General features: G+C 33.0%; 2 protein-coding genes and 1 long non-coding RNA gene across 6 annotated transcripts; 2 read left to right on the forward strand and 1 right to left on the reverse strand.

Moving 5' to 3' along the window:
• Positions 1–1,110: 1,110 nt before the first annotated feature.
• Positions 1,111–3,284, forward strand: LOC128290110 (uncharacterized). The gene is made up of 3 exons (XR_008279753.1): positions 1,111–1,252; positions 2,169–2,210; positions 3,092–3,284. It is a non-coding gene; the product is annotated as an uncharacterized LOC128290110 (long non-coding RNA).
• Positions 3,285–14,418: 11,134 nt separating this feature from the next.
• On the forward strand, positions 14,419–18,271 carry LOC108476309 (peptidyl-prolyl cis-trans isomerase CYP21-4). Of its 4 annotated transcripts, none has more exons than XM_017778485.2 (8): positions 14,419–14,784; positions 14,902–15,110; positions 15,220–15,262; positions 15,576–15,626; positions 15,718–15,803; positions 16,776–16,913; positions 17,036–17,186; positions 17,541–18,271. In XM_017778485.2, exons 2-8 carry the CDS (start codon positions 14,959–14,961, stop codon positions 17,625–17,627), a joined length of 708 nt encoding a protein of 235 aa, XP_017633974.1. In that variant the 5' UTR covers positions 14,419–14,784; positions 14,902–14,958; the 3' UTR covers positions 17,628–18,271. The 4 variants fall into 4 exon arrangements, with proteins under 4 accessions (XP_017633974.1, XP_052881885.1, XP_017633975.1 ...); XM_053025925.1 differs by having other exon boundaries at positions 15,223–15,262; XM_017778486.2 differs by having other exon boundaries at positions 14,419–14,707; positions 14,858–15,110.
• On the reverse strand, positions 18,002–23,685 carry LOC108476308 (aldehyde dehydrogenase 22A1). Its single transcript, XM_017778482.2, has 14 exons — positions 23,287–23,685; positions 23,132–23,175; positions 22,297–22,401; positions 21,943–22,070; positions 21,618–21,740; positions 21,083–21,236; positions 20,757–20,860; positions 20,566–20,644; positions 20,276–20,371; positions 20,020–20,157; positions 19,501–19,716; positions 19,066–19,257; positions 18,763–18,906; positions 18,002–18,365 (listed from the first exon to the last, which is right to left on the reverse strand). Exons 1-14 carry the CDS (start codon positions 23,396–23,398, stop codon positions 18,213–18,215), a joined length of 1,788 nt encoding a protein of 595 aa, XP_017633971.1. The 5' UTR covers positions 23,399–23,685; the 3' UTR covers positions 18,002–18,212.
• Between the last annotated feature and the right edge of the window lie 622 nt (positions 23,686–24,307).

Below are 24,307 nucleotides of genomic sequence, written 5' to 3' on the forward strand. Positions count from 1 at the left end.
CCGTTGGCAGAATTTGTGTACAATAACAGTTACCAAGCGAGTATTCTAATGGCACCGTATGAAGCACTGTATGGACGAAGGTGTCGTACGCCTAGTTGTTGGACTGAACTAGGAGAGCGACAAATTCTTGAACCAGAGTTGGTAGCTGATACTGAGGATAAGGTCAGAATAATTAGGGACTGGTTAAAAGAAGCATCTAATAGGCAAAAGTCATATGCAGAATTGAAGTGTAAGGAGATTGAGTACTCAGTAGGTGATATAGTCTTCTTAAAGGTTTCTCCTTGGAAGAAGATATTAAGGTTCGGTAAGAAGGGCAAGTTGAGTCCGCGGTTCATTGGGCCTTATCGGGTTTTGAAGCGAGTAGGCCCAAGTGGCTTATCAATTGAATTGCCTCGAGTTAGACAGATTCACGATGTTTTCATGTCTTCATGTTAAGGCGTTATCGTTCTAAACCCGCTCATGTTGTGCCGATTCGTAAATTGAAGTTCGGTCGATTTGACCTTTGAGGAGGAGCCCAGCAAATATTGGCTCGAGATGTTAAGGTTTTCGAAGGAAATCATCCCGTTAGTGAAAGTGCTTTGGTGTAATCATGGCAGAGAGGAAGCCACTTGGGAGCCAGAAAAGGTGATGCAACAGCAATACCCTCATCTGTTTGGATCAGGTAAATTTCGAGTACGAAATTTCTTTAAGGAGGGTAGAGTTGCAACGCCCCAATTTTTAGAAATTCTGCGAATGTTGGCAAAATTTCATGCTTTGATTTTGTCATTTGTGAGTGAAATTATGAAATAGGACCTATGTGAAAATGTTTGAAAATGCTATAGGCTAAATTGAAGTGGCCAAATAAATATGAGTGCAAAAGAGGAGGATTTGCATGACAAACCTCCCATTTTACATGAAGTGGCTAGCCATCATGTTCTTGTAGACAATATGAGCACTTGATATCCATAATTCATGGTACAAATTGATAATGGGTTAGGTAAATGTTCCATGATAATAGATTAGGTAAATATTCTATGATAATGGGTTAGGTAAATGTTCCATGATAATGGTTTAGGTAAATGTTCCATGATGGGAATTTCATGTCTTTTGTATTAAAGAATTAAATGGATGAAATATGAAATTTTATTAAAAGAAAAAGGGGTGAAAAGAACAAAGTTTTGTCCATCTTTGTTCATCATAGCCTAAAGTTAGAGAAGAGAAAGGAGAGGAGAAAGCTCTTGAATGTTCGGTCACTTGGGGAAGAAAATTGAAGGTAAGTTCATGGTAGTTTGCTTCTATCTTGATGTTCATGAGTTCTTCTTAATTCTACCTTAACTCTTGAAGCATATTTTAGTTTTTAGTTGTGCTGTGAGCATTTGGTCATGAATTAAAATGAAGGAAATGGTTGTTGTTTCATGTTCTTTTGATGAAAAATGGAAGATAGGTGAAGTTGAGCCAAACAAATGAGCATGCATATGCCTTAGATGCTAAGGGGAAAAATCGGCTAACATGTTGTGCTTTAAAATGATGAAATAGAGACAATACTTAAGTGAACTCATAGATATGTGATGATTGATTGGTGATATACATGTTTAAATAACATGCATGCAAGTTATGTGTGAAAGAGTGATTTTGGTAATAAATCTGCTTGGGACAGCAGCAATAACGTGACTTTGGAAAATTACCATAAATTGTGGGAGATGAATTAGAAGCTGAATAAATTATTTAATTAAAACTTGTTGTGTCTAGTTTCAAATGAAATAAACGAGAACATATTTTGAATTCTGTACAATGAGAAATTTGATTCGTAATGAAGAGTGGTCAGATTAGTCAAATAGTGAAACATGGGAAACTTTAAGAAAAATCTGGTATTGATTGGCCATACCAAAAATTCTGAAAATTTTATGGATAGAAGATATATGAGTCTATTTTAAGGGAAAATTAACGGCACTTGATTTGGAGTTTCGTAGCTCCAGTTATAAATAATTTAGTGACTGTTACTCAGGAAGACAGCTTGCAGTGAAATTATGATTATGTGGTAAACATTGACAAAAATTTGTAAATGAGTTGCTTATTGTTTTCTTATAAGCTTACTATGATCTGTAGGTGTGGTTGGTCGAATATTGTAAGGGGTTAATATGTAGTTTGTATTTGAATAGTTGATTAACGTGTTAGTAATCCAATTGTAGGCGGTTCGTGTGTGGATTTCGTCAGCATATCGTCGCAAACAGGTGTGTAACTAACACCCTCTTTCTTAGTCTGGATCGGCAAAAGTCGAAAAGCCGAAATGTCGAAAACCGATATTTTGTAGATTTACGATGCAAATGCTCGTGAGGTAAATCGATTAATGTTTTTGGTAAGCTGCAAAATTTGGACTGCAAAGTGTATGATTTTTGTGCCCTCGATATTATTGGGCTTAATGGGCCAAAATTGGAATGATGGGCCAACGGGCCCATTCAGTAAGAACCCTCGGTACGTGATTCTGTTAGTACATGAAAGGTAGGAATATGCATGAAAAACCCTAAAATAGATAAATTACTGAAATACCTTTAAAAGTGGAAAATTTATAGTTTTACCCTAGGAGATAAATTACCAAATACCCTAGGTTAAATTGACCTAAATGCATGTTTGATCGTTGTTATTTATTGCATGCCATGTTCTTATTATCGATGCATGGACCGGGATATTGACGGAGGAAGTACTGAAAGTGGCTTGTCCACGTCTTTGGAGGCTTTGCCTCAATTTATCGATAATCGAAAGCAAAAAAGTCAAGCAATGTGGAGTGTTAATTTGGGTGGGTTGAGCTATTCCCCACATGGAGTGTATGGCTGGTACGGGTGGAGTATAGTGGTTGGTGGGTTGAGTAGTTTCCCCAAATGGGCTACCATATGTTTACTGATGTTGCATGTATTTTGAAATGGGCCTATGGGCCATATTGTTATCTGAATAAGGGGCTAAGGCCCGGTTTATTATAATCTGAAAAGGGCTCGCCCAAGATCATCATTACTGAATGGGCTTAGGCCCAATGGGCTTGAGTGACTTGGGCTTTGAATGGGTTTTCCTTACATACTGAGTTTCCCCAAACTCACCCCTTTTATTTTCATCCACGTAGGAAATCCCCAACCATAGTGGGCTTGGAGCTGTGAGGGAATTCGGAGTGGCCACCCATTCTGAAAGTTTGATTTTCTTCTGGTGAACTGGACATCATTTTATTTACGTTTGAAGTTTTGGGTTTTTAAATGTAATAAGGCCGCTTAATTATTTTTAATGGTTTTAATATGTATTACTAAGATAGGTATTACTTATTTTACCTGTTGAAATTGGATAGCTTTAGGCCGCGTTTTCAAAAAAAAAAAAACAACAATTGATTTCAAAATAACATGACAACAAGCAAAGCTTCTGCAATGAAAGTATTTTCCAAAATTAATCACTTTTCCTAAAAATGACTTAATCAAATCGGTTTCCTAGAAATATCCATTACGTTAAGGTGTGGCAATGGCGGTATGCATGTCTAGGATTGGATCCGAAGGGAGCTTGGTACTTAAGCAGTCCGATGGACTCACCACCTCTTTTCCGGTTTCCTACCTAGTGCACAGCTTCTATTCACTTTAACCTATAATGAAATTATCTTTTAAAACACTAAGTAAGTTTTTCTAGATCAACAATATAAAATGTTTTGAATGCTTCGATGTGGCATGTCGGATCCGGTCATAACGTTTAGGCCAGGTTTGGGGTGCTACATATAGGCCTACCACTACTAGTTGTAGCTCTTTGAACAAAAGTTGAAGTATTGCTTTCAGCTTCCTCGGATTTAGCTCTAGCTTGGTTAGATGATATTACTATATGAAAACACATTTAAAATGGTTAGGAGATATCACACTATTATAAATTATATAATGGCATGTATAGCTAAGCTCATATTTGCTATGTTCAATCCGAGAATCGACTAAATTGTAGCTCTGATACCAATAAATGTAACACCTCTAACCTATATCCGTCACTGAAACAAGGTTACGGAGCATTACCGAAGCTTTCAAAACATTTACGAATAATTCACATTAATTATTATTCATTTACTGAAATTATTCATAGCATCCCTTAAATGGACCCTCGTGGCCCAATATGAGTATTAGAATCGAGTCGGAACTAAATCAGAAACTCATAGAATTTTTTGCAAAATTTCTAAAATTTCCCTAGGTGCAGGGCTCATACGCCCATGTGGCCCTAAGACACGCCCATGCTGCAGGCCGTGTTCGACCCCGTATATGTAACGCCCTAATTATCGGAAATCTTATGAATGTTGGCATAGGTTTAATTATGTTAGTGGGCCTCTAGAAGGCCCAAGCTTAAGATAGAACCAGGTAATTTTAGTTAATTTTTGTTCCATAAGAAAAAGGAAGTGAAATTATGAAATAAGACCTATGTGAAAATGTTTGAAAATGCTATAGGCTAAATTGAAGTGGCCAAATAAATAGGAGTGCAAAATAGGAGGATTTGCATGACAAGCCTCCCATTTTACATGAAGTGGCCAGCCATCATGTTGTTGTAGACAAAATGTACATTTGATTTCCATAATTTATGGTACAAATTGATATAAATTGATAAAAGGTTAGGTAAATGTTCCATGATAATAGGTTAGGTAAATGTTTCATGATAATGGGTTAGGTAAATATTTCATGATAATGGGTTAGGTAAATGTTTCATGATAAGAATTTCATGTCTTTTGTATTAAAGAATTAAATGGATGATATATGAAGTTTTATTAAAAGAAAAAGGGGTGAAAAGAACAAAGTTTTGTCCATCTTTGTTCATCATAGCTGAAAGTTAGAGAAGAGAAAGGAGAGGAGAAAGCTCTTGAGTATTCGGTCATTAGGAGGAGAAAAATTGAAGGTAAGTTCTTGGTACCTTGCTTCTATTTTGAGGTTCATGAGTTCTTCTTGATTCTACCTTAACTCTTGAAGTATATTTTGATTTTTAGTTGTGTTGTAAGCATTTAGTGATGAATTAAAATGAAGGAAATGGTTGTTGTTTCATGTTCTTTTGATGAAAAATGGAAGATAGGTGAAGTTGAGCCAAACAAATGAGCATGCATGTGCCTTAGATGCTAAAGGGAAAAATCGGCTAACATGTTGTGCTTTAAAATGATGAAATGGAGATTATACTTAAGTAAAATCATAGATATGTGATGATTGATTGGTGATATACATGTTTAAATAACAAGCATGCAAGTTAAGTGTGAAAGAGTGATTTGGTAATAAATCTGCTTGGGACAGCAGCAGTAACGTGACTTTGGAAAATCACCATAAATTGTGGGAGATGAGTTAGAAGCTGCATAAATTATGTAATTAAAGCTTGTTGAGTCTAGTTTCAAATGGAATAAATGAGAACATATTTTGAATTCTGTACAATGAGAAATTTGATTCGTAATGAAGAGTGGTCAAATTAGTCAAACAGTGAAACATGGGAAACTTTAAGAAAAATCTGGTATTGATTGGCCATACCAAAAATTTTGAAAATTTTATGGATAGAAGATATATGAGTTTATTTTCAGGTAAAATTAACGGCACTTGATTTGGAGTTTCGTAGCTCCAGTTATAAATAATTTAGTGACTGTTGCTCAGGAAGACAGCTTGCAGTGAAATTATGATTATGTGGTAAACATTGACAAAAATTTGTTAATGAGTTGCTTATTGATTTCTTATAAGCTTACTATGATCTGTAGGTGTGGTTGGCCGAATATTGTAAGGGATTAATACGTAGTTTGTATTTGAATAGTTAGATTAACGTGTTAGTAATCCAATTGTAGGCGGTTCGTGTGTGGATCTCATCAGCATATCGTCGCAAACAGGTGTGTAACTGACACCCTCTCATAGACTAGATTAGCAAAAGCCGAAAAGCTGAAATACCGAAAAGTCGGTATATTGAGAATTTGCGAGTGTGCGAATGCTCGTAAAATAGTTGGGTTTGTATATTTGGTAATCTGAAGTAATAAACTGCAGTACGCGCGATTTCGTACATTTTGATAATTTGGGCTTAATGGGCCAAAGATCGGGTTCATGGGCCAACGGCCCAATTCGTAAGTATGCTTGTAAGTGTTCGATAGTACGTAAATAGTTAGGATATGCATGAAAACCTTGAAAGTAGCTAAATTACTATAATACCCCTATGTATGGAAAATTAATGTTATACCCCTAGGTGTAAAATTACCGTTATACCCCTAGGGTTAATTTTGACTAAAAAGCATGACGATCTGATTCTGTATGATGTATGCCATGATTATATATCTGCTGCATGGGGACATGGGTTATATTATGGAGGAAGCGTTACGGTGGCTATGCCACAAATATCGATCTGGTGGCTCGCCACATATATCTGCTTCGGTGGCTCGCCACGATTATTCAGATTGGTGACTCACACATTATTCATTTTAGCGACCATGCTGCAAATTACGTGGTGTGTAGCGGTTGGGTGGGTCGAGTTGTCTCCCCACACGTGTAAGGTTGGTACGGGGTGTATACGGTTGGATATGGTTAGGTTTCGCATAAACATGTAATATCTGCTTTGTTCATTATGGGCCTATGGGCTTTATTCAATTTCGCTCGGGTTAAGGCAAACTTATTCATTTTCGTGGGTTGAGCTGATATAGGCTATGGTTGGGTTAATTTACACCGAGTTTCCCAAACTCACCCTTTTATTTTCATCCACGCAGAAATCCCCAACCATAGTGGACTTGGAGTCGTGAGGGAATTGAGTGGCCACCCGCTCGAAAGTTTGATTTTCTTCGGTGAACTGGACATCCTTTTATTTACGTTTGAAGTTTTGGGTTTTAAATGTAATAAGGCCGCTTAATTATTTTTGATGGTTTTAATATGTATTACTAAGATAGGTATTACTTATTTTAACTGTTGAAATTGGATAGCTTTAGGGCGCGTTTTCAAAAACAACAATTGATTTCAAAATAACACGACAACAAGCAAAGCTTCCGCAATGAAAGTATTTTCCAAAATTAATCACTTTCCTAAAAATGACTTAATCAAATCAGTTTCCTAGAAATATCCATGACGTTAAAGTGTGGCAATGGCGGTATGCATGTCTAGGATTGGATCTGAAGGGAGTTTGGTACTTAAGCAGTCCGATGGACTCACCACCTTTTTTCCGGTTTCCTACCTGGTGCACAGCTTCCATTCACTTTAACCTTTAATGAATTAATCTTTTGAACATCAAGTACGATTTTCTGGACTTAGAATGGAAAATTTTTTTTTTTACGTTTTTGGTGTGGCATGCCGGATCCGGCCATAACTTCTGGGCCGGGTTTGGGGTGCTACAGTATAACTCTTTGACTTATGCCACACAGTCAGTCATACGCTCGTGTAAGTAGGCCGTGTGATCAATTTAATTTTCAAAAATTAGGTGTAGGGTTCACACGGCCAAGACACACGGCTGTGTTCTAGGCCGTGTAGCACACACGGCTGAGACATACGCCAGTGTCTCTGCCCATGTGCTAAATTCTAAGCATTCTATTTCTCAATTTTTAAGATGTAGGGAACACACAGTCTAACCATACTCCCATGTACCAGGTTGTGTGTTACACACTGTTTAGACACACGTCCGTGTGTCCACTCGTGTGGACAAAATAAAGTCATTTCTATCTTCATTTCTCATTCAAAATTTTACCAATATCCTACACCAAAACTTATATCCAAATACCAACCAATTCAAGCATTGATTTCAAACAAATTCTAACATCTAGTATGATATATCATTACATATATAATTATGTTTATAATCTTACCTTAGTTTAACCTAAACATTAAACATCACTTGATCATCCATACTTAACATTTATGTATTTATCATGACATAATGCTTTATAAGTACCAAAACAAACTATTACTAGCCATTTTAATGGCTAACTTACAAATAACATATTCAAGCTATCTATGGTCAAGTTAACCTATACATGCCATTATACCAAAATGAATTTACTTATACCAAAATAAGCTTGTGGATAATGTGATGATGCTCCAACTGTTCACCAACCTTCGCGAGCTTCCAAGCACTATAAAATAGAGAAAAGTAATCCTAGTAAGCATATTAGCTTAGTAAGTTCGTATAACTAAAATTAAACTTAAAAATCTCATTTATTAAAAATTAAGCATATAATAACATGTTTCCATCAACTTGGCAAAATTGTCTAAACACATGCATTCAATCAAACATGTTAGTCACAAAATTCTCATATACATCAAGTAAACATAGATGAGCTCATCATCCTATATTATTTCAAGACATTATTCACTTCATCTCATAATACTCATATCATGTCAAGTATTTTTTCTATTGAATCATTGAAATTCCGATGGATACTCAAATAGTACACTCAAGATGTACAATTTATTAACCCGTCAATTCATATTCAGGAGTACCCATTAAGGCACTTAATCAGAAAACACACTCTCAAGCCACATATCATATAACAGGATTACTTGTCCAAGCTAAATCCTATTTCCAATATATGCTCATAAGAGCTTAATCAAAACTACCCGTACGGGCTAAATCCTATCTATAACATATGCTCAAGAGGGCTTATATCATGATTACCAGTCCAGGCTAAATCCTTTCTGTAATGAGGTCAATAGGATTACTCTTCCGAGCTAAATCCCATCAGCAACAAATGCATGACCTCATTTAATAAGGGAAATCACATTTGTCCATTGAAATCCAATATTCAAATGAAACTTAACCCTTTTCAAACAATAGCAAACATGTATTCAATTCTTATATCGTAACATCCAATTAATTCACATAAATATAAATCACATTCTATACAAATACAATATATTTATATGCTCAATTAAGTTACACGAACTTACCTCGACACTTGTTCGCGTATATAGATCTACTAATCCGAAACTTTCTCCTTTCCTCGATCTAACTTTGAATTTGAATTATCCAGATCAAATTAAGCTTGATTACTTTCTTCTCTCTCTCTTAGGGTTTCCATGTAAATTTTTGGGAAGATGATATAAAATAAGATGATATTTCTATTTAATTTAATTATCATCTTTAATTTTATCACTTTCCAATTTAGTCCTTAGCCTTTTCAAAATTTTTCATGGATGAATCATCAAAAATATCTACTAAATTTTGATTAATGGTCTAATTATGATATAAGGACCTCAATTTTGAATTCCATAGCTATTTGATCCTTCTAGCTTCTAGAATCCAACTTTTGCATTTTATGCAATTTGGTCCTTCTTGTAATAAAGCACTAAATAGATAAAATTTTATTATCATAATTTTTACATGATATTCCTATCTAAATGAAAATCATACAAAAATATAAATATAATTTTTCTTTCCGGTTCGAATTTGTGGTCTCGAAACCACTGTTCAATTTCACTAAAAATGGGCTGTTACAAGCCTAGTTCTTTTCTAACTAAGTCTCAACTTAACTAAGTCTCAACTTAACTAACCAAATTACCATACTTAAATAATAAACAAATCTAAACAAATGCGAACTTATTGAGTTCGCCCAAATAATCTGAGCCGAGAGGATACTTACAGAAGAGTTCACCAAACCACAGAACACGCCAAAACAAAGAGTTCGTCAAATGACGCATCACACAGAATCCTATACTTAGTCAAAATAAACAATTTACTTACTCATATCTAAGTCAAAATAAACAATTTGCTTACACATATCTATCTTTATTTTACCAATAACACACCAAACAATAACCAGATATAAAACATTCATCCATTTTTTTCCTTTCTAACACTTGCGTTACTGCTAGCTACTTTGTCGAGCGGGTTGTTACATGGAGCCTTGGATATAAATTGTGATTCTCCAAGAAAAACTGAATCAGATGTAGACGTCGTCTCTTGTGGATTGATTTGTATATTGTTGAGCTTCCTTATTTATCTTCTCTTTGGTTGTTAAACTATCAAAAAAAGACTAACTTTAATACTAACTGTTAGCTCAAATAATCAAACCGAAATTTTCAAGAGGGGGTGAATTAGTTTTTAAAAAATTTGTGGAAGCTAGAAAATAAAAATTGAAAGATTTCACAGAAGAATTTAGAGTGGTTCAACCCCAATTGCCTACTCTACTACCTTAGCTTTCCACTACTAAGAATTTTCTCAAATTCACTTAGTTGATAACCTTTGATGTCAGTGTTTAACCTTACAAACTCTCTTAAGGTATCTACCTAAACCTTAAGACATAAACCCTTCTCAAAGTGATACAAATAAGCAAACAAAGAAAGAACCCTTACAAGATCAAAATGTTTGCAAATTAAACTCAATTATAAAGAGAAACATTTGAGCTGAATGAAAACAACGAAAGCTCACAAGTTTTTAAAGAAAATTGTTGAGAATTGTAAGCACAAGGTTGTTTTTTATTGATCTTTTTGCTTGATAATCTCTCTTGTTCTTGTAGGATCTTTAGAAGCTAATATTTATAACCCCAAATTAATTTCCAATTGATGAGATTGTTGGAGACATGAATAGAGTCGTTGGGGATAAAGTAACCAGTGCATTTAATTCACCAGCAACTACTAGTATTGATACTGACAAATGAGGTATTGATATTTTTTGCATTTAATGCAAAATTCAATAATCGTTGAAGTTGAAGATATTGATACCAGAGGACTTTTATCGATATTTTATGAAAAAGTATTGATATTGGATTGATACTTAGTTGAATTTGTGAAAACAAAAAGTCAAGTTAGTATCATTTTTAAAAACTATCGATACTGGCCCAAAAAGTATTAATACTTTTTGGCCTGGAGCTATTTTGACTTTTTAAAAAAAATTTTAAATTATTGACAAAATCTAACTTTGATTGAGATTATTTTAACTTGATTTAAAAGTTACTTTAAAATTTTCTAATAGTTCAAAGTATAAAATTCAAAATTTTATCTCCTAGCCTTCTTTTGAATTATTATTTTGTCAATTTTGTTCAACTTTAATTTTTATTCAAAAACAGTTTAATTTGTTATATAAAAACATATTATCAAATAAAGTTTGGTTTAAGACATGTCCATGTAATGGAATTTCTACTAGTTGTAACTAGACCTGATCACAGGTCGAGTCACTCATCTAGGCCGGCCCGCATAAAAAGTGGAAGAGTTTAGACAAATATATAGGCCTAAAAAATAGACTTGCACAAAAAATACGGCTCATTTTCTAAATGGACCAGGTCATGGGTAAAATTTTTTTGGCCTGTGCTTAGCTTGACCCTAATCAGCTGTTTTCTGCAGTTTTGCTGTCATTTTACTATTATATTGCTACCATTTTGTTATTATTGTTTAGATATTGTATAACTTTTGTTATATTGTTAATTTTGTTATTATTTTAGAGATATTTACTTTTTAAGTTGCAGTTATCTAAGTATAAAGCCTTTTTTTAATGTATTTTAATTTGTTGGGAAATATATTTATTTTAATGTATTTAATGTATTATATTTTATAAATTTGTTTTTATATAAAAATAATCTAAAAAAATTAATACGGATCGAATCAAAGTCGAATTTAGTTTTTTTAATCTGAACTTAGCTTAAACAAACTTTTATGCTCATTTTTTTAAGACAAATTCAAACTTAAAAAATAAGCTTAAAATTTTACGTCGATCCAAACTCAAATCAATCCAACCCATAATCTAATTGTAACTGACCTGCAATTTTATATAACTGATCTAATGGTGACTAAGGACTAAGTTTTGTTTTGTTTTTTTTTCTAAAGGTTGCCTCTTGATAAAAGGAAACACTATATGATAACAAAAAGGGATATATCTAAAAAATATACATAAACTATAATTTAATGTGTAATTGTATACATGAATTTTGATTTTGTGTAGTTTTATATATAAAATTTTAATTTAATCTAATTCTTATAAATTATTAACACAATTATTGATATAATATAATTTTATGTTTATATATTGTATGCATAAATAATAATATTTATCTAATATAAAAATAAAATAATATATTTAATTCTTTAACTATTTATAATTAAATTAAATTAAAATTTTAAATATATATTTAAATCATAATTAAAATTTTACGTGTATAATTACATTAAAACAAATGAAAATTGGACGCGTGGATTAAACCCATCCAATCAAAACTCCCAACTGTACGAGCTGGAGCCAGACTGAATGAGTATCAGTCCACCATCACGATCACGTGCCAAACCTGACTGAACCGCGACGGCAACGTTTGAACCTAGTTCGACTCCACCGTTTACGACTGAAATGTCGGTGATGGTACGACATGGAATGATTGTACGGCATACTGCAGCTTTGTCAGGTCAAGCGCTATGGCTTTCTCATATCAATGGTGCTGAACGCTTCGTACAGTTGTGCCGATTTATGGCTCGAAAGAAAAGCCTTTTGAAGGGAAGAGAAAATTTTAGCTATCGGTGCTTTTGTAAAAAAAAGGAGTGAATCTTCTTGAATCTTTGTCTACAGAAAAGAATAAATCAGAAATTTGTAAGGAAAAATATAATTATTAAATAAAATTGGATAGGTTTCTTCTAATCATTGCTCTAGTTTGTTGTCAGCCTTGTGATTTTATGTTTCCGGCAATCCAAATGAGAAGAAACAAAAGAATATATGAAATGAAGGAGAAAGAGACGATGACAAGATACCAAAGTAAGTTTCTTGTTTCATCGAGCCTCAGGATTTACAGATTAGAATAAAATTGAAGGATTTGATCATTAAAGTATCAAAAAAATTGGCACTAAAAAGAAAAATATATCGAAATCAAGCCGCCATATGAGGATAGTGAACAGATCAAATAGTGTTTTTTTGGTTTGTTTCACTCTCAAAGAAATTTAAACTATAAAATTGAAAGAAACGTTGGATGTGTTTTTTCATTCAAGGAAGAGGTCGAGAGATTACTAGCATACAATTGCAAAGGAGATCCCAATGACCAATTTTTTTAAATCCAGAGCCAAATGTGTAAATTTATTAATAATTGAGTTATTTGGGTGCAATAATATAAATATAATTATTTTTTTAATAATTTTATTATAAATTTTGATCAAATCTGTTTTTTTTAAGATAATATCTAGAATTACTTATAGCCCTTTCTTAATTCATAAATAGGAGGATAACGCGTTTTAATGTATTCGAACCTACGTCCTCCTGCATTGGTAGGAATGTTCATCTCAATCAAGTTAAAACTTAATCGACTAAAATATATAGTTTTTAAATAAATAAAAAACTATTTTACACAATATCATCTCTTATTTAATTTAATTTTATTTAAATTATTTAAAAATAATTAAAATTTCAAGAAAAAAATGCAAACATGTTTGAAACTATATGGGAAAAAAGACATAAGCAAAAATGAAATTTGAAAAATTGCTAAAATTGATAATTAAAAAAACCGAAACCAATCATTAAAAATATAAAAATATTACAAAAATTGAAATTTGATAACAGCCTTGGGCAGTGTTACCAAACAATGGAATTTGATAATTTTTGTTATAAAAATAAATAAATAAATAAATAAAAGAAAGTATATTTATTTATTTATTAAAATTTTAAATAAAATTAAATTATATTAGAGAAAATATTAAATATACAAAAATATATAATAATATTTTTACATTTTAAAAGTTAATCAAACGACATAATCGCCTAAAATTTTTAATTTTAAGATATTATAGAATAATTGCACTTGGCAAAATTCTTTTGGTTTGGATTTTATTTGTTATGTTTTGTAATTTTACCAAATCAGTTATAATTTTATTAACCTTTTATGATAATAGTGTAGAAGATAAAATTGAATGGTCAAAAATTTAAATAATTTTCAAATTCAAGCTTAGCATTTTAAGAATACGAGCAACTAAAATTTGATTCAATTCGATTTTTTTTAAATTTTGAGTTAATTGAATTGAGTTATTTAATTTTTCAAGTTAACTTAAATAATTGAATAACTCAAATAACAAACTGGTATAAATTCTCATTTGATCCCTACTCAATTTTGAAAATGAACAAATTGGTTACTCTCTCAACAAAAAATTTTAAAATTTTCAAAAAATCAAAATAATTTTAAAAATCCAAATATTTATAAAAATAAAAATTCTAAAGAATATGTATAAAAAGTTAAAAATTTATAAAATAATAATTTTGGATCTAAATAAGAAAATTAATAATTTAAGTTTATGATTATCTTATTTTTTCTCTTATTTTACTTTGAAAGAACTTTTAAATATAGATAATTTTAAATTTATATGCTCTAAAATAGAAATAATTACATGATAACAAAATTTTAATTTAACATATTTAATTTTTAATTTAATTTAAATAATTTTATTCAATTCAAAAAATTCTAAATCAAATTAAATGATAAAATGAGACTCATAATTCATAAAACTCGATTAATAATGAGACTCATAAATAAAAAAAAAATTCCTCCATACCGTGGAAGATTCGCCTTAATTAATAATGTTTTTGAAGAAAAGGGAATGAAAAAAGAAAATCTAACGCGTAAAAGAAGAGAAAAGTAAGGCCACCGGTCCCATGGCGCCAACATCAAACTCCTGATACGATCACAACCGTTGATATGGACACACAATTCCAAGATCCAGCGAGGAACAACTGCTCGTTCATGGCGGCCCACTAAAATAATCAAACCTTTCAACTAATCTCTGATTTTGAATTAAGTCTTTCAAATTACTCCTTCCAACAAGCTCAAACTCCGTCGATTTCAAAGGTAACTTTTCAACTTCACCATTCAACTAATCGAGTAATATTTAGTTCTTTTCTTTTCTTTTCATTCCAATTTTCCAGGTTAGTAATGGATCTGCTTTTATGTGATTATATTCGAAACTGTTTCTGTTTTGTTTTGTTTTTGCATTTTCAGATTTTTCTGTTTGGATGAATATTTGAAGCTTTTCGAATTCACAGGGATTTGTTTATATATATAAAAAGAAAACGGTGGTTTAGAGTTGAAGGTGAACTTTGATGGCAAGAATAAAGCCTCAGGCGTTGTTAATTCAAAGCAAAAAGAAGAAAGGGTCAACTCGGATCAGTGTTCCTACAATTCTTTTTTGCAGTTTAATCGTTTTATTGATTTTGTTGTCCTTAATTACTACGTACAAGCATTGGTCTCAAAGGTTTGCTATATTTCAACCTTATTTCGTTTGCTTCTTCTCTGTTTTCCATCTTCATTAATTTCTCTGAAAATTAATTTATTTCGAGAATGGTTTCCATTGTTAATTGCAGCAGGTCAAGGGGACAAACAAGAACTGGGTTGTCAAATTTTGAGGTATTTTGTTTTCCATCAAAACTTTTCAATCGTGGGCTGTAAATGAATCGAGCTCACTTGTTTTTTAAGCTGTTTGTGTTCGTGTTGATTATAATTGAGCAATAAACAAAATTTAAACTAGTTTTAAGTGACTTATTAAACAAGCTTTAAATACATAAAAGAAGCTAGTTGATTTTCATGATTATTCCTTCAGCTTGAAGAACAAATATAAACAAACAGAAATTGAACTATTCATGAGCTTATCATCCAACAGTGTTTCATTTACAACACTAGCATTTTGTTGAAATGCTAAATAATTTATGTTTTGATACAGAATGTGGATGAGATTGCAGATTCAAAGAAGTATGATCTTCCTGGATATGCTGTAAGTTTCTCCCATGGAGTAATTTAATAAATTATGTTTAGTTGTTTGCCTATACCTTTTTTACCATATTAAACCACTTTCCCCTTTATAGGTTCTAAATACATCAAAAGGCAATATAACTATAGAACTCTTCAAAGATGGTTCCCCTGAGATTGTCGACAAATTTCTTGACTTGTGGTAAGCTTAGCAGGTTTCTTTGTTACTTGGATTCGGGTGCAAGTGCTAGGTATGAATATATATATATATATATACCTGACACAAGTATTTTCAATTTTTTCAAGTTTTTTCATATATTTGGAGGGTTATATCCTTATACCCATGTTCGAAAATGTCTCATACACGGGTGCTTAAAGCTTTAGATTAGCTGGAATAAATAGTTATACCTTTCACCATTGTTTTAGAGATGATAAGAGTTTATATGCCTTCAATATTCGTGTTCAGCGCATATTAGAACATGGGATTTTTGGGTATGATCCTCTAAGGATACTCCGAATATATGAGAAAAGAACTTACAAAAATCTGAATTTACTTTTGTTAGACATATTCATATTTGACACTCACGTCAAGCCTAAATAATATAGTCGTTTGGCATAGTTGCATCAATTTAATGGCATGATGTCTTTTTCTAAGGATCCTCCAAATACATGGAAAAGAAAAAGAAATTTAGAAAAATCTGAACTTACCATTGTCAGATGCACATCCATGATCTCACACTCACAACCGAGTCTGAATAATATAATTGATAGATATGTCTCTGTAATTTTATAGACTCCAACACTAAATCTGATGTTGTTTTAATGGAGTCATTCGAACTTCTTCTTGATGCATATGATCTTTAATTTGAAAATATGGTGAATTACTGTATGCTGGGATATTGTTGTCAAATGATGCCAATTCATGCCCCCACATTCTCCTCTTAATTGAACTTTATGACCCCATGTCTTTGCATTGTGGGTGATTTATTATCTTTATTGCTCTGGTTTTTATTTTTGTTGTTAGGTACCTGTATTTGGAACTCAATCCAAGCTCTAAGTTGTGGTGACAGGATTAAGATTACTTTGGTGGGAAAGAAGACATTTAATTTTTACAGCACTGACTAATGCAAGTCAATATTTGTTTATTCATCTCCAATCTGAATAAATTTTGCAGTCAAAAGGGACATTTCAAGGGCATGCCTTTCCACCATGTGATAAAAAACTATGTGATTCTAGGAGGGCATTCACAAGATTCTGGAGGCATCGAAGATTGGACATCAAAAAGAAAGTTTCACAGACAGCTGCCCACAAGGTCATCTTTTTAATGTACTTTTTCTTGGCACATGTGTATATGTCTGGAACTTTGTCCTTTGGGTTTTTAGTTTTATTTATTTATTTATTGATAACTTGAAATCATTGCTCGTCACTGACCAGTCCAAAGCATGAAGCTTTTATGCTTGGAACTACAAAGATTAAGGAAGATAGCAAAGCATTTCAGCTTTTTATCACAACTGCACCAATACCGGATTCAAACGACAAACTATATATGTTCGGACGAGTCATCAAGGGTGTAGATGTGGTTCAGGTAAAACATCGTTCAAGTTTAATCAAGTCATCGAGATATTTCAAATTCAGTTTCAGCTCAATCAGCTTCACTGGTTTGAGCTGTTAGAAAATTACTCAAGCTCGTTTGATTGATCTCATATATCTAGTAAAAAATGAACTCGATTTCTCTGCTTGACTTCGAACTCGATTATCATATGGTCGAGTTCAAACTAAAAACTTCCAATACCAATAAAAAGAAGTCAATTTCAAAACCAAATTTTGGAGCCACTTGTGAGCATTGATATCTTGTTTTAAAACTCTATTTATATCGCTAGATTGTATGATTTAGATAAATGCTAACAAAAAAACTTTTATGTTGGAACTTGGCAATTAGGAAATTGAAGAGGTTGATACCGATACGCATTACAGGCCTAAATCTCCTGTAGGGATCATCAATGTTATACTGCAACAAGTAATTTGAGTGTTTTCATTTAGTCACTGTAAAGGTTTGTATACATTCATCATGGCCTTACAAAATCCTTCTTCTTTTTTCTTTTTTTCTTTTTTTTTTTTTTTTGAGATTACCTTTAGCAATCCTATTAAGTAATTAGACTGCACCTCACTATTTGTAGTCTTTTTATATTCATATTACACATACAATTTTGATTCATAGTTGGGGTGATTAAATACATCTTTGTATTAGTTCACAAAATTTTTTTATATCGCCATTTTGTTTTTGATCAGTTATAATATCTAGCAGTCTTTATTCTATACAAGTTGAAAAGCAAATTAATCAAATTAAGCTACCGAACATTTAATTTTACAGCAAATAAATAGAGGTAAAATTTTAACGAATTTTTGTGGACAAAAAAAATGGTGAAAGGAAATAAAATAAAATCTGAACGAGTTTGAGGAGCTGAGCCATTAATGTTACTGTTAGATAGTGATCTAAACCAAAAGAAGATTTAGAAGTTCTGAAAGCAATAAGAGAATTTCATTACAGTAGTGAAATATAAAAGGTTGAGAAAGTAGAACTAACTAGTTGAGGGTGGGAAGGTGTGGGAACTCAGTCATTTTTCTTGCTAGTGGCAACAGGGTTTTGCTCCGAAATGATCTTTAGAACATTGACCAGTGCCCGAAGACGGTCCCAAATGTTCAAGCTGTAAAGTGCCTCCACCAGCGATTCTTGAAACTCAAACCCATTTTCAGCAACAGGATACTATTGTGTTTGGCAGACAATGAAACATATAAATGATTAGTCTCAACTAGGGTGTAAACAAAACAATGGATTCAGCTCGATCATTGTTGAGTCGAGCTTGAGTTGCTTAAAACTATTCACCAAGCAGAATTTGACTATCCTAATGCTTAACTAGAGTATGCTCATCATCAGCCTAATTGAAGGGTTTTTTATTTTAAGCTTCGATCACAAATTGCAGCTCGAACAAAAGTGTCGAGCATGAAGTCAAGTATGAAAATCAACTTAAGTTGAGCTTTAAGTCTTCAATTTCGAATTGAGCTTCTCACAGTTTGAGCTCAGCAGCTTGACTGTACCCCTAGTCTTGGCTTATCAAAAGAATAATAATCAAATTAAGTAGTTTTAAGGATGTAAGGCGAACCTGAATAGGCTTTGGTATCTTGGTCTTTATATAAGGCCAACATCTATCCTCAACGACTGACTTTACCAAACAGCAAGCTCTCAATCCCTCAACACCAGCAAATCGGCCGAATCCACTATCTTTTGTGCCACCAAAAGGCAGGGACTGGAAGATCAATGCACATCTTTAGTTCAGTAGGATTTAAAAAATCCTAAATACTTGAACTTTTTTAATAGGGGTCAAAAAAAGCTTGAAGGATTCCAACTCAAGCAAATATGAATGGTGGCCATCTCACATACAGATCTAGGAGGAAAAGAAAAGTACCTGGCACATATAAGTTGATGCAAAATCATTAACTGCAGCAACTCCACAATGTATTTGGGAAGCTATCTCCTTGGCACGCCTTTGACTGCCGGAGAAAACAGCACAGCCAAGCCCATATCTTGAATCATTTGCAAGCTTGACAACCTCTTCATCTGATTCGAATTTCATTATCGGCATGATTGGTCCGAAAGTCTGCATGCCACTCAAGTTTCATAACAGATTAGCAAATACTCCCCACATAAACCATGTTCATGGACCTTGTTTTTTTTTTTTTTTGGAGGAATAAGTGCAAATAAAGTTTGGCACCAAAAGTCTAATAAGCCAAAATTATATCTTCCATAACGAACAGCATGCTATCTGTTCTGCAATGGACACTCAAAATGAAACAAATGCCAAATGCTATAGTTTGTAGCAGAATATTATGACTTGTGTTACCTCTTCTTGCATCAACTTCATTGTATGGTTTACATTTTTGAGCACTGTAGGGGGGAAAAATTGATCAACTGCGCCTTCACTTAAATGGCCGAAACTTCCACGAGCTACAATTTCAGCTCCTTTGTCTACAGCATCATCTACAAGGTGTTGAAGCTTGTCAGAATGCTCTTGCAAGCATATGGCACCCATATCATATCTTGCAGCTAGTGGTGGGCCCTATAAAAGATATCCAAACATCAGAAATCTAATTTTTTTTCACAGAATGTCAATACCTAAAAAGTTCAACAATTAGTGCAGCAATTATACTCCACAAGTAAGTACAAAAGTTATAGACCTAATGGAAAGCTGAAACTGCCACCTATGCTTTATCTGCCAGACTTACCAAACAACCAAATGGCCAAGGACAGCCGGTAAATATTTAGATTTATCATTAACATAACATTGTAGAGAACAAGCTATAACACTGGCCCAAACAGACACGCAATTTTTGCAGAGGACATATCAAAAGGAAAATCTTACAGCTGAAACAGACTTCACAATCTTAGTCACTTGATTGACAAATGAATTATAAATATCCCTGTGAACATAAAATCTCTCAGCTCCAGCACAGTTCTGCCCACTTGATTGGAGAGCGGCCCTGACAGCAACTTGGGCAACCTATTTCATGGAAAACAGTGATTCTCAATGGCACTGATCGGTGCAACTTCAGCTCTCAATCAAAATATAGATATGTTCAATCATTTTAGTTATTGAAAAGGGTCGAAAGGGTTCGTACGTGTGGAATATCTACGTCTTCGCACACAATAAAGGCATCTTTCCCACCGAGCTCAAGTGTAACTGGTATAAGGGTCTCAGCAGCATTTTCCATTATCTGCAATAAAAGCAAACATTTCAATCCATTTGCAATGAAAACAATAAAAGCAGTCCCATCAAGGTAAAACTGAAAAGGAAAATAGAAAGTATTTTATTTTCCTTTGCTAATAGTAAAGAGCAGTAGTTCTCAACAGATCAAATCAGATCTTATTAGTATCGAGAATTACAGCAGAGCCACACTTGAGATCATACCATCTTTCCCACACCCGGTGATCCAACAAATATGATTTTATCAACAGAAGATACCAGTGCTTCTCCTGTTTCAGCAAAGCTATGAAAGAGAAGCCCGATTAATATTGGATGAATAGAAACCAAGAGCATAGTATGTTCTACTAAAAAAAAAGGAGCATAGTAAGTCCAGAATAATTGTGATAACTACATACCCTGTAATTACCTCAACCAGATTTTCAGGAGCTCCAACTGCAGCAAGAGCTGCTTGGATTATTCTAAAGTAAAAACATCCAGACCAGCTTGCATGCTCAGAAACCTACACTTACAATCACATAATTTTCAATCAGCATCATGATAAAATGCCAAAATTGACTGTAAATTCCAGTGACAAGTTTCAGGGACAAGGATGCTGGGGCATCAGGCAACAGTCTCTAAAGATTAGACACAAAATTACAATTCAGAGCAGTTCTAGAACTGATAAAGATAAAGGATAAGAGGATAATAGAAGACTAAAAAATTAGGATCCATCAGTAAGTACCTTAATTACCACACCATTTCCTGAAAACACAGCTGCAAGCATTGGATTAAAAATATTATGAAAAGGGTAATTCCATGAAACAATAGCCCCAATTACACCAAGCGGATGAAATTCCACTTTGGATTTCTTGTGAAGCATTGATCTTCCAGAAGATCTGCAGAAGTTCAAATGAAAGTTGACATGAATTGCAGAGTTTACTGATAGCAAAAACTGGTAACCGATTCCAAAATAAAAGTACACCACTTAAAAACTAGTTTTTCAGAATAACTGAAAATATTGCTGCTGTAGAGCATATAAAGGCATTCATTTTTAATGATTACGAAACAAAAGCCCGTGCCCTGTTGACAGAATTTTGACAGTACAACAAAGTAAATACATGCAACATACAATTGCTTGATTTTTCCATCAGCAAATAAAGGTCAGTCGACAAATTCAGTGATAAAAAGTAAGATGCATGTGATAATGGATAATCTCTCTTTTGGATACAGCCAAGGATATCCAGAAAGGAGAAATAGTATTAAAAAGCTGGAATTACCGGTATTCAGGCCTGAGCCACTTTTCCCCCTCTGAAAGAAGCCAGGTTATCTTCTCACATGTAGTCATTATTTCTCCTAAAGAGGCATCAACCATTGTTTTCCCAGTATCACGTGAAGAGACTCTTTAGTAAGGCAACAAAAAAATATGTCATATAAAGGCATTCAAATAATACCTATATCATAAAATCGGGAGAAATGCAACTTTCTTATAAACAGATAATAGAAAATAATTAAAGAAAAATGCAGAATATAAAGTTTTTAATCTGAGGAAAAGGGAAATGATATTAAAAAAAACACTCCCCATATAAAGAATAAAATCCTTACTCGCATATCAGTTCTTGGTGTTCAATAATATATTTTAGAAGAATCCGCAAAAACTGTCGCCTTTGCTTGAAACTACTTTTAGCCCAAATTTTCTGTGCTTTCCGTGCTTGTGCGACACGCTCCTCAACCTACTCATGCCATAGAGACAGTTATAACAGTGAGCAGTAGAAACATTATACATTCATTCACACAAACAATCGAACAGCGAGAAGTGGTCTGTAGTCTACATGTATGTACACGTGCCCATAAGCTTTGGCATAAAATAACAATATCAACCATTTAGGGTCTAACAATGAACATATAAATACTCCTTCGTTAGTGATTCTGGTAAACGTAATCCTGAACATCACTAACCTCAGCAGGTGTCAATGCTGGGAAAAAGCCCAAATATTTCATAGTAGCTGGCTCATAGCATTGAACTTTTCTGTCTGATTGCTGTGGCCTTCCCCTTGGTGGTATCTGCACAGCATTTCCAAATGAGATTCAAATAAACAAAAACTACGCTCTTTTGCTTATCCCTTTTTCACCCAAGAGGCAAGGAGTTAAAATTACAATCAAACATAATGTTAGATTCATTGAACTCAACTACAAGATTATCATATACAAAGTTATTCTAGTTTTTCATCCAAAAATTACAAAAATAATATTTTGATTTCAATCGGATTTACCTTAGTTTCATTTCATTCCAGAAAAAGCAAATATTCTTATTTAATAATAAAAAAAAAGGAACGATACTTCGATTTAAGATTTAACTGGAAACAGAAAGCTCGAATCTGAACCACATTGTAATAGCTAGTTAAGCTATTTCATTAAATCGATAATGATTAATCTCATTCCACCAGAAAAGGAACTAGACTACTAAATCAATTTATATTTCTAACTTCACATGCAAAAATTAAACTCGATTACTAAATCAATTTCAATTGGGTTTACCTTAGATTCATTTCGTTCCACTAAAAGTAAGTACTAAAAAATCACACTCTGATTTAAGATAAGTGGAAAATAAGCTTGAATCCTAACCACATTGTAATGATTCGCTAAGTTGTTTCATTAAATCGACAATCATTAAGCTCATTTAAGGAAAGGAAAAAAAATCACTGAACAAACCGAATCTTTAAAGTTTGAATTGAAAAAAAAGAAAAAAACAAATTGAAAAATAAAATAAAATAATCAACTAAGAAATACTCACGTAAATGAAGCTGTTTTCTTGCGTTTGGTTCCCGTCATCCAACACTGTGTTTGAACAAATTCAAAGAAAAAAAAGTTATCAGCTGCAAAAAGTATAAAAATACGTATAAGCAAAGAAGAATGAATTACACGTGTTTTTCGTATCTGTATACGTACCATCTGAGGCATCGACATCGATAGAAGGAACATTTGGGGGAATGAGCATCAGCAAGAAACGACAGATAGCATAAGCAAAGGCGAGAACGATGATCGGCCACCAAAACGCCATCGTCTTCTATCTCCAGAGACTGAAAACTTTTAATCTTGAAGAAGACTGAAGAACTGCTCTCAAGCGAAATTGTTTTTTGATTTTCTTCTTTTCCGAAAAATAAACAAGATTCTGCTTAGGATATAGCTTTACTCTTTTCACTGTCTATGCAATGGCATTTATTGTAATTTGAAGTTCATTAGAGGTTTAAGATTAAGATGAGGATCAGTTGTTTTTTCCCTCGGCCAGAAAATGTGGATTAGTTTTTTTTCTCTCCGCCATCAAAATGGGGATTTGTTAATTACAAATCGTCTGTACTTACTTGTAAATCTGTTTGGATTCTTGTTGGCCCAAAAATAATCTGCTCGTAAGTGAGCTTAGCTCAGTGGCTTGTGCGCTTAAGTTAAGTTCTTTTAGAGTTAAAGTGGGTCTAACCTATGGCTCATTTACTTTACCTAAGCCACCCCCTTACTTGCTACTTAAATCATAGAATCTTATATTCGTATATAATTTTATATTTTTTTTCATAATTTTTTATTATTAATATTTTAACAATCCAATTTTTTCATTAACATATAAAATTTTTAATAAATCAACATTAATGGAATTAAATATTGTAAATGTTAAAACTTTACCATTTTAAGGTTTCCTATTCGTGCCAAGTGATTTTTTTTAACTTAAAAGCCGGCCTCTTAATTGAAGAACGGAACAAAGAAAAACAATTAAAAGAACCAACAGTTATAAGGAAAATACTAAAACGAATCTCTCAGTCGTGTGATTTCGACCGGCAGTTGCTCAAACAAAATCATTAATAATACTGGATAGAGAGCAACCAAACAAGAAATGGAGTCATCAGAATGCAAATCCTCACAACCCTTCGAAGAAAACCAACAGTTCTATGGAGGTTCATGAAGACAATAGTCTTATGCA

Source organism: Gossypium arboreum, chromosome 3 (genome assembly GCF_025698485.1).
Source record: "Gossypium arboreum isolate Shixiya-1 chromosome 3, ASM2569848v2, whole genome shotgun sequence".
In the NCBI taxonomy this organism is placed as follows: domain Eukaryota; kingdom Viridiplantae; phylum Streptophyta; class Magnoliopsida; order Malvales; family Malvaceae; genus Gossypium; species Gossypium arboreum.

Excerpts from the sequence above, each read along its gene's own strand:
- LOC108476309 (XM_017778485.2), top strand. The coding sequence starts at position 14,959 with ATGGCAAGAATAAAGCCTCAGGCGTTGTTAATTCAAAGCAAAAAGAAG. Across the intron at positions 15,804-16,775 it reads GACAAATTTCTTGACTTGTG|TCAAAAGGGACATTTCAAGG; the intron begins GTAAGCTTAGCA and ends TAAATTTTGCAG. Across the intron at positions 17,187-17,540 it reads AGGGTGTAGATGTGGTTCAG|GAAATTGAAGAGGTTGATAC; the intron begins GTAAAACATCGT and ends CTTGGCAATTAG.
- LOC108476308 (XM_017778482.2), bottom strand. The coding sequence starts at position 23,398 with ATGGCGTTTTGGTGGCCGATCATCGTTCTCGCCTTTGCTTATGCTATC. Across the intron at positions 21,741-21,942 it reads CACCAAGAACTGATATGCGA|AGTCTCTTCACGTGATACTG; the intron begins GTAAGGATTTTA and ends GCCTTACTAAAG. Across the intron at positions 18,366-18,762 it reads AGATACCAAAGCCTATTCAG|TATCCTGTTGCTGAAAATGG; the intron begins GTTCGCCTTACA and ends CAAACACAATAG.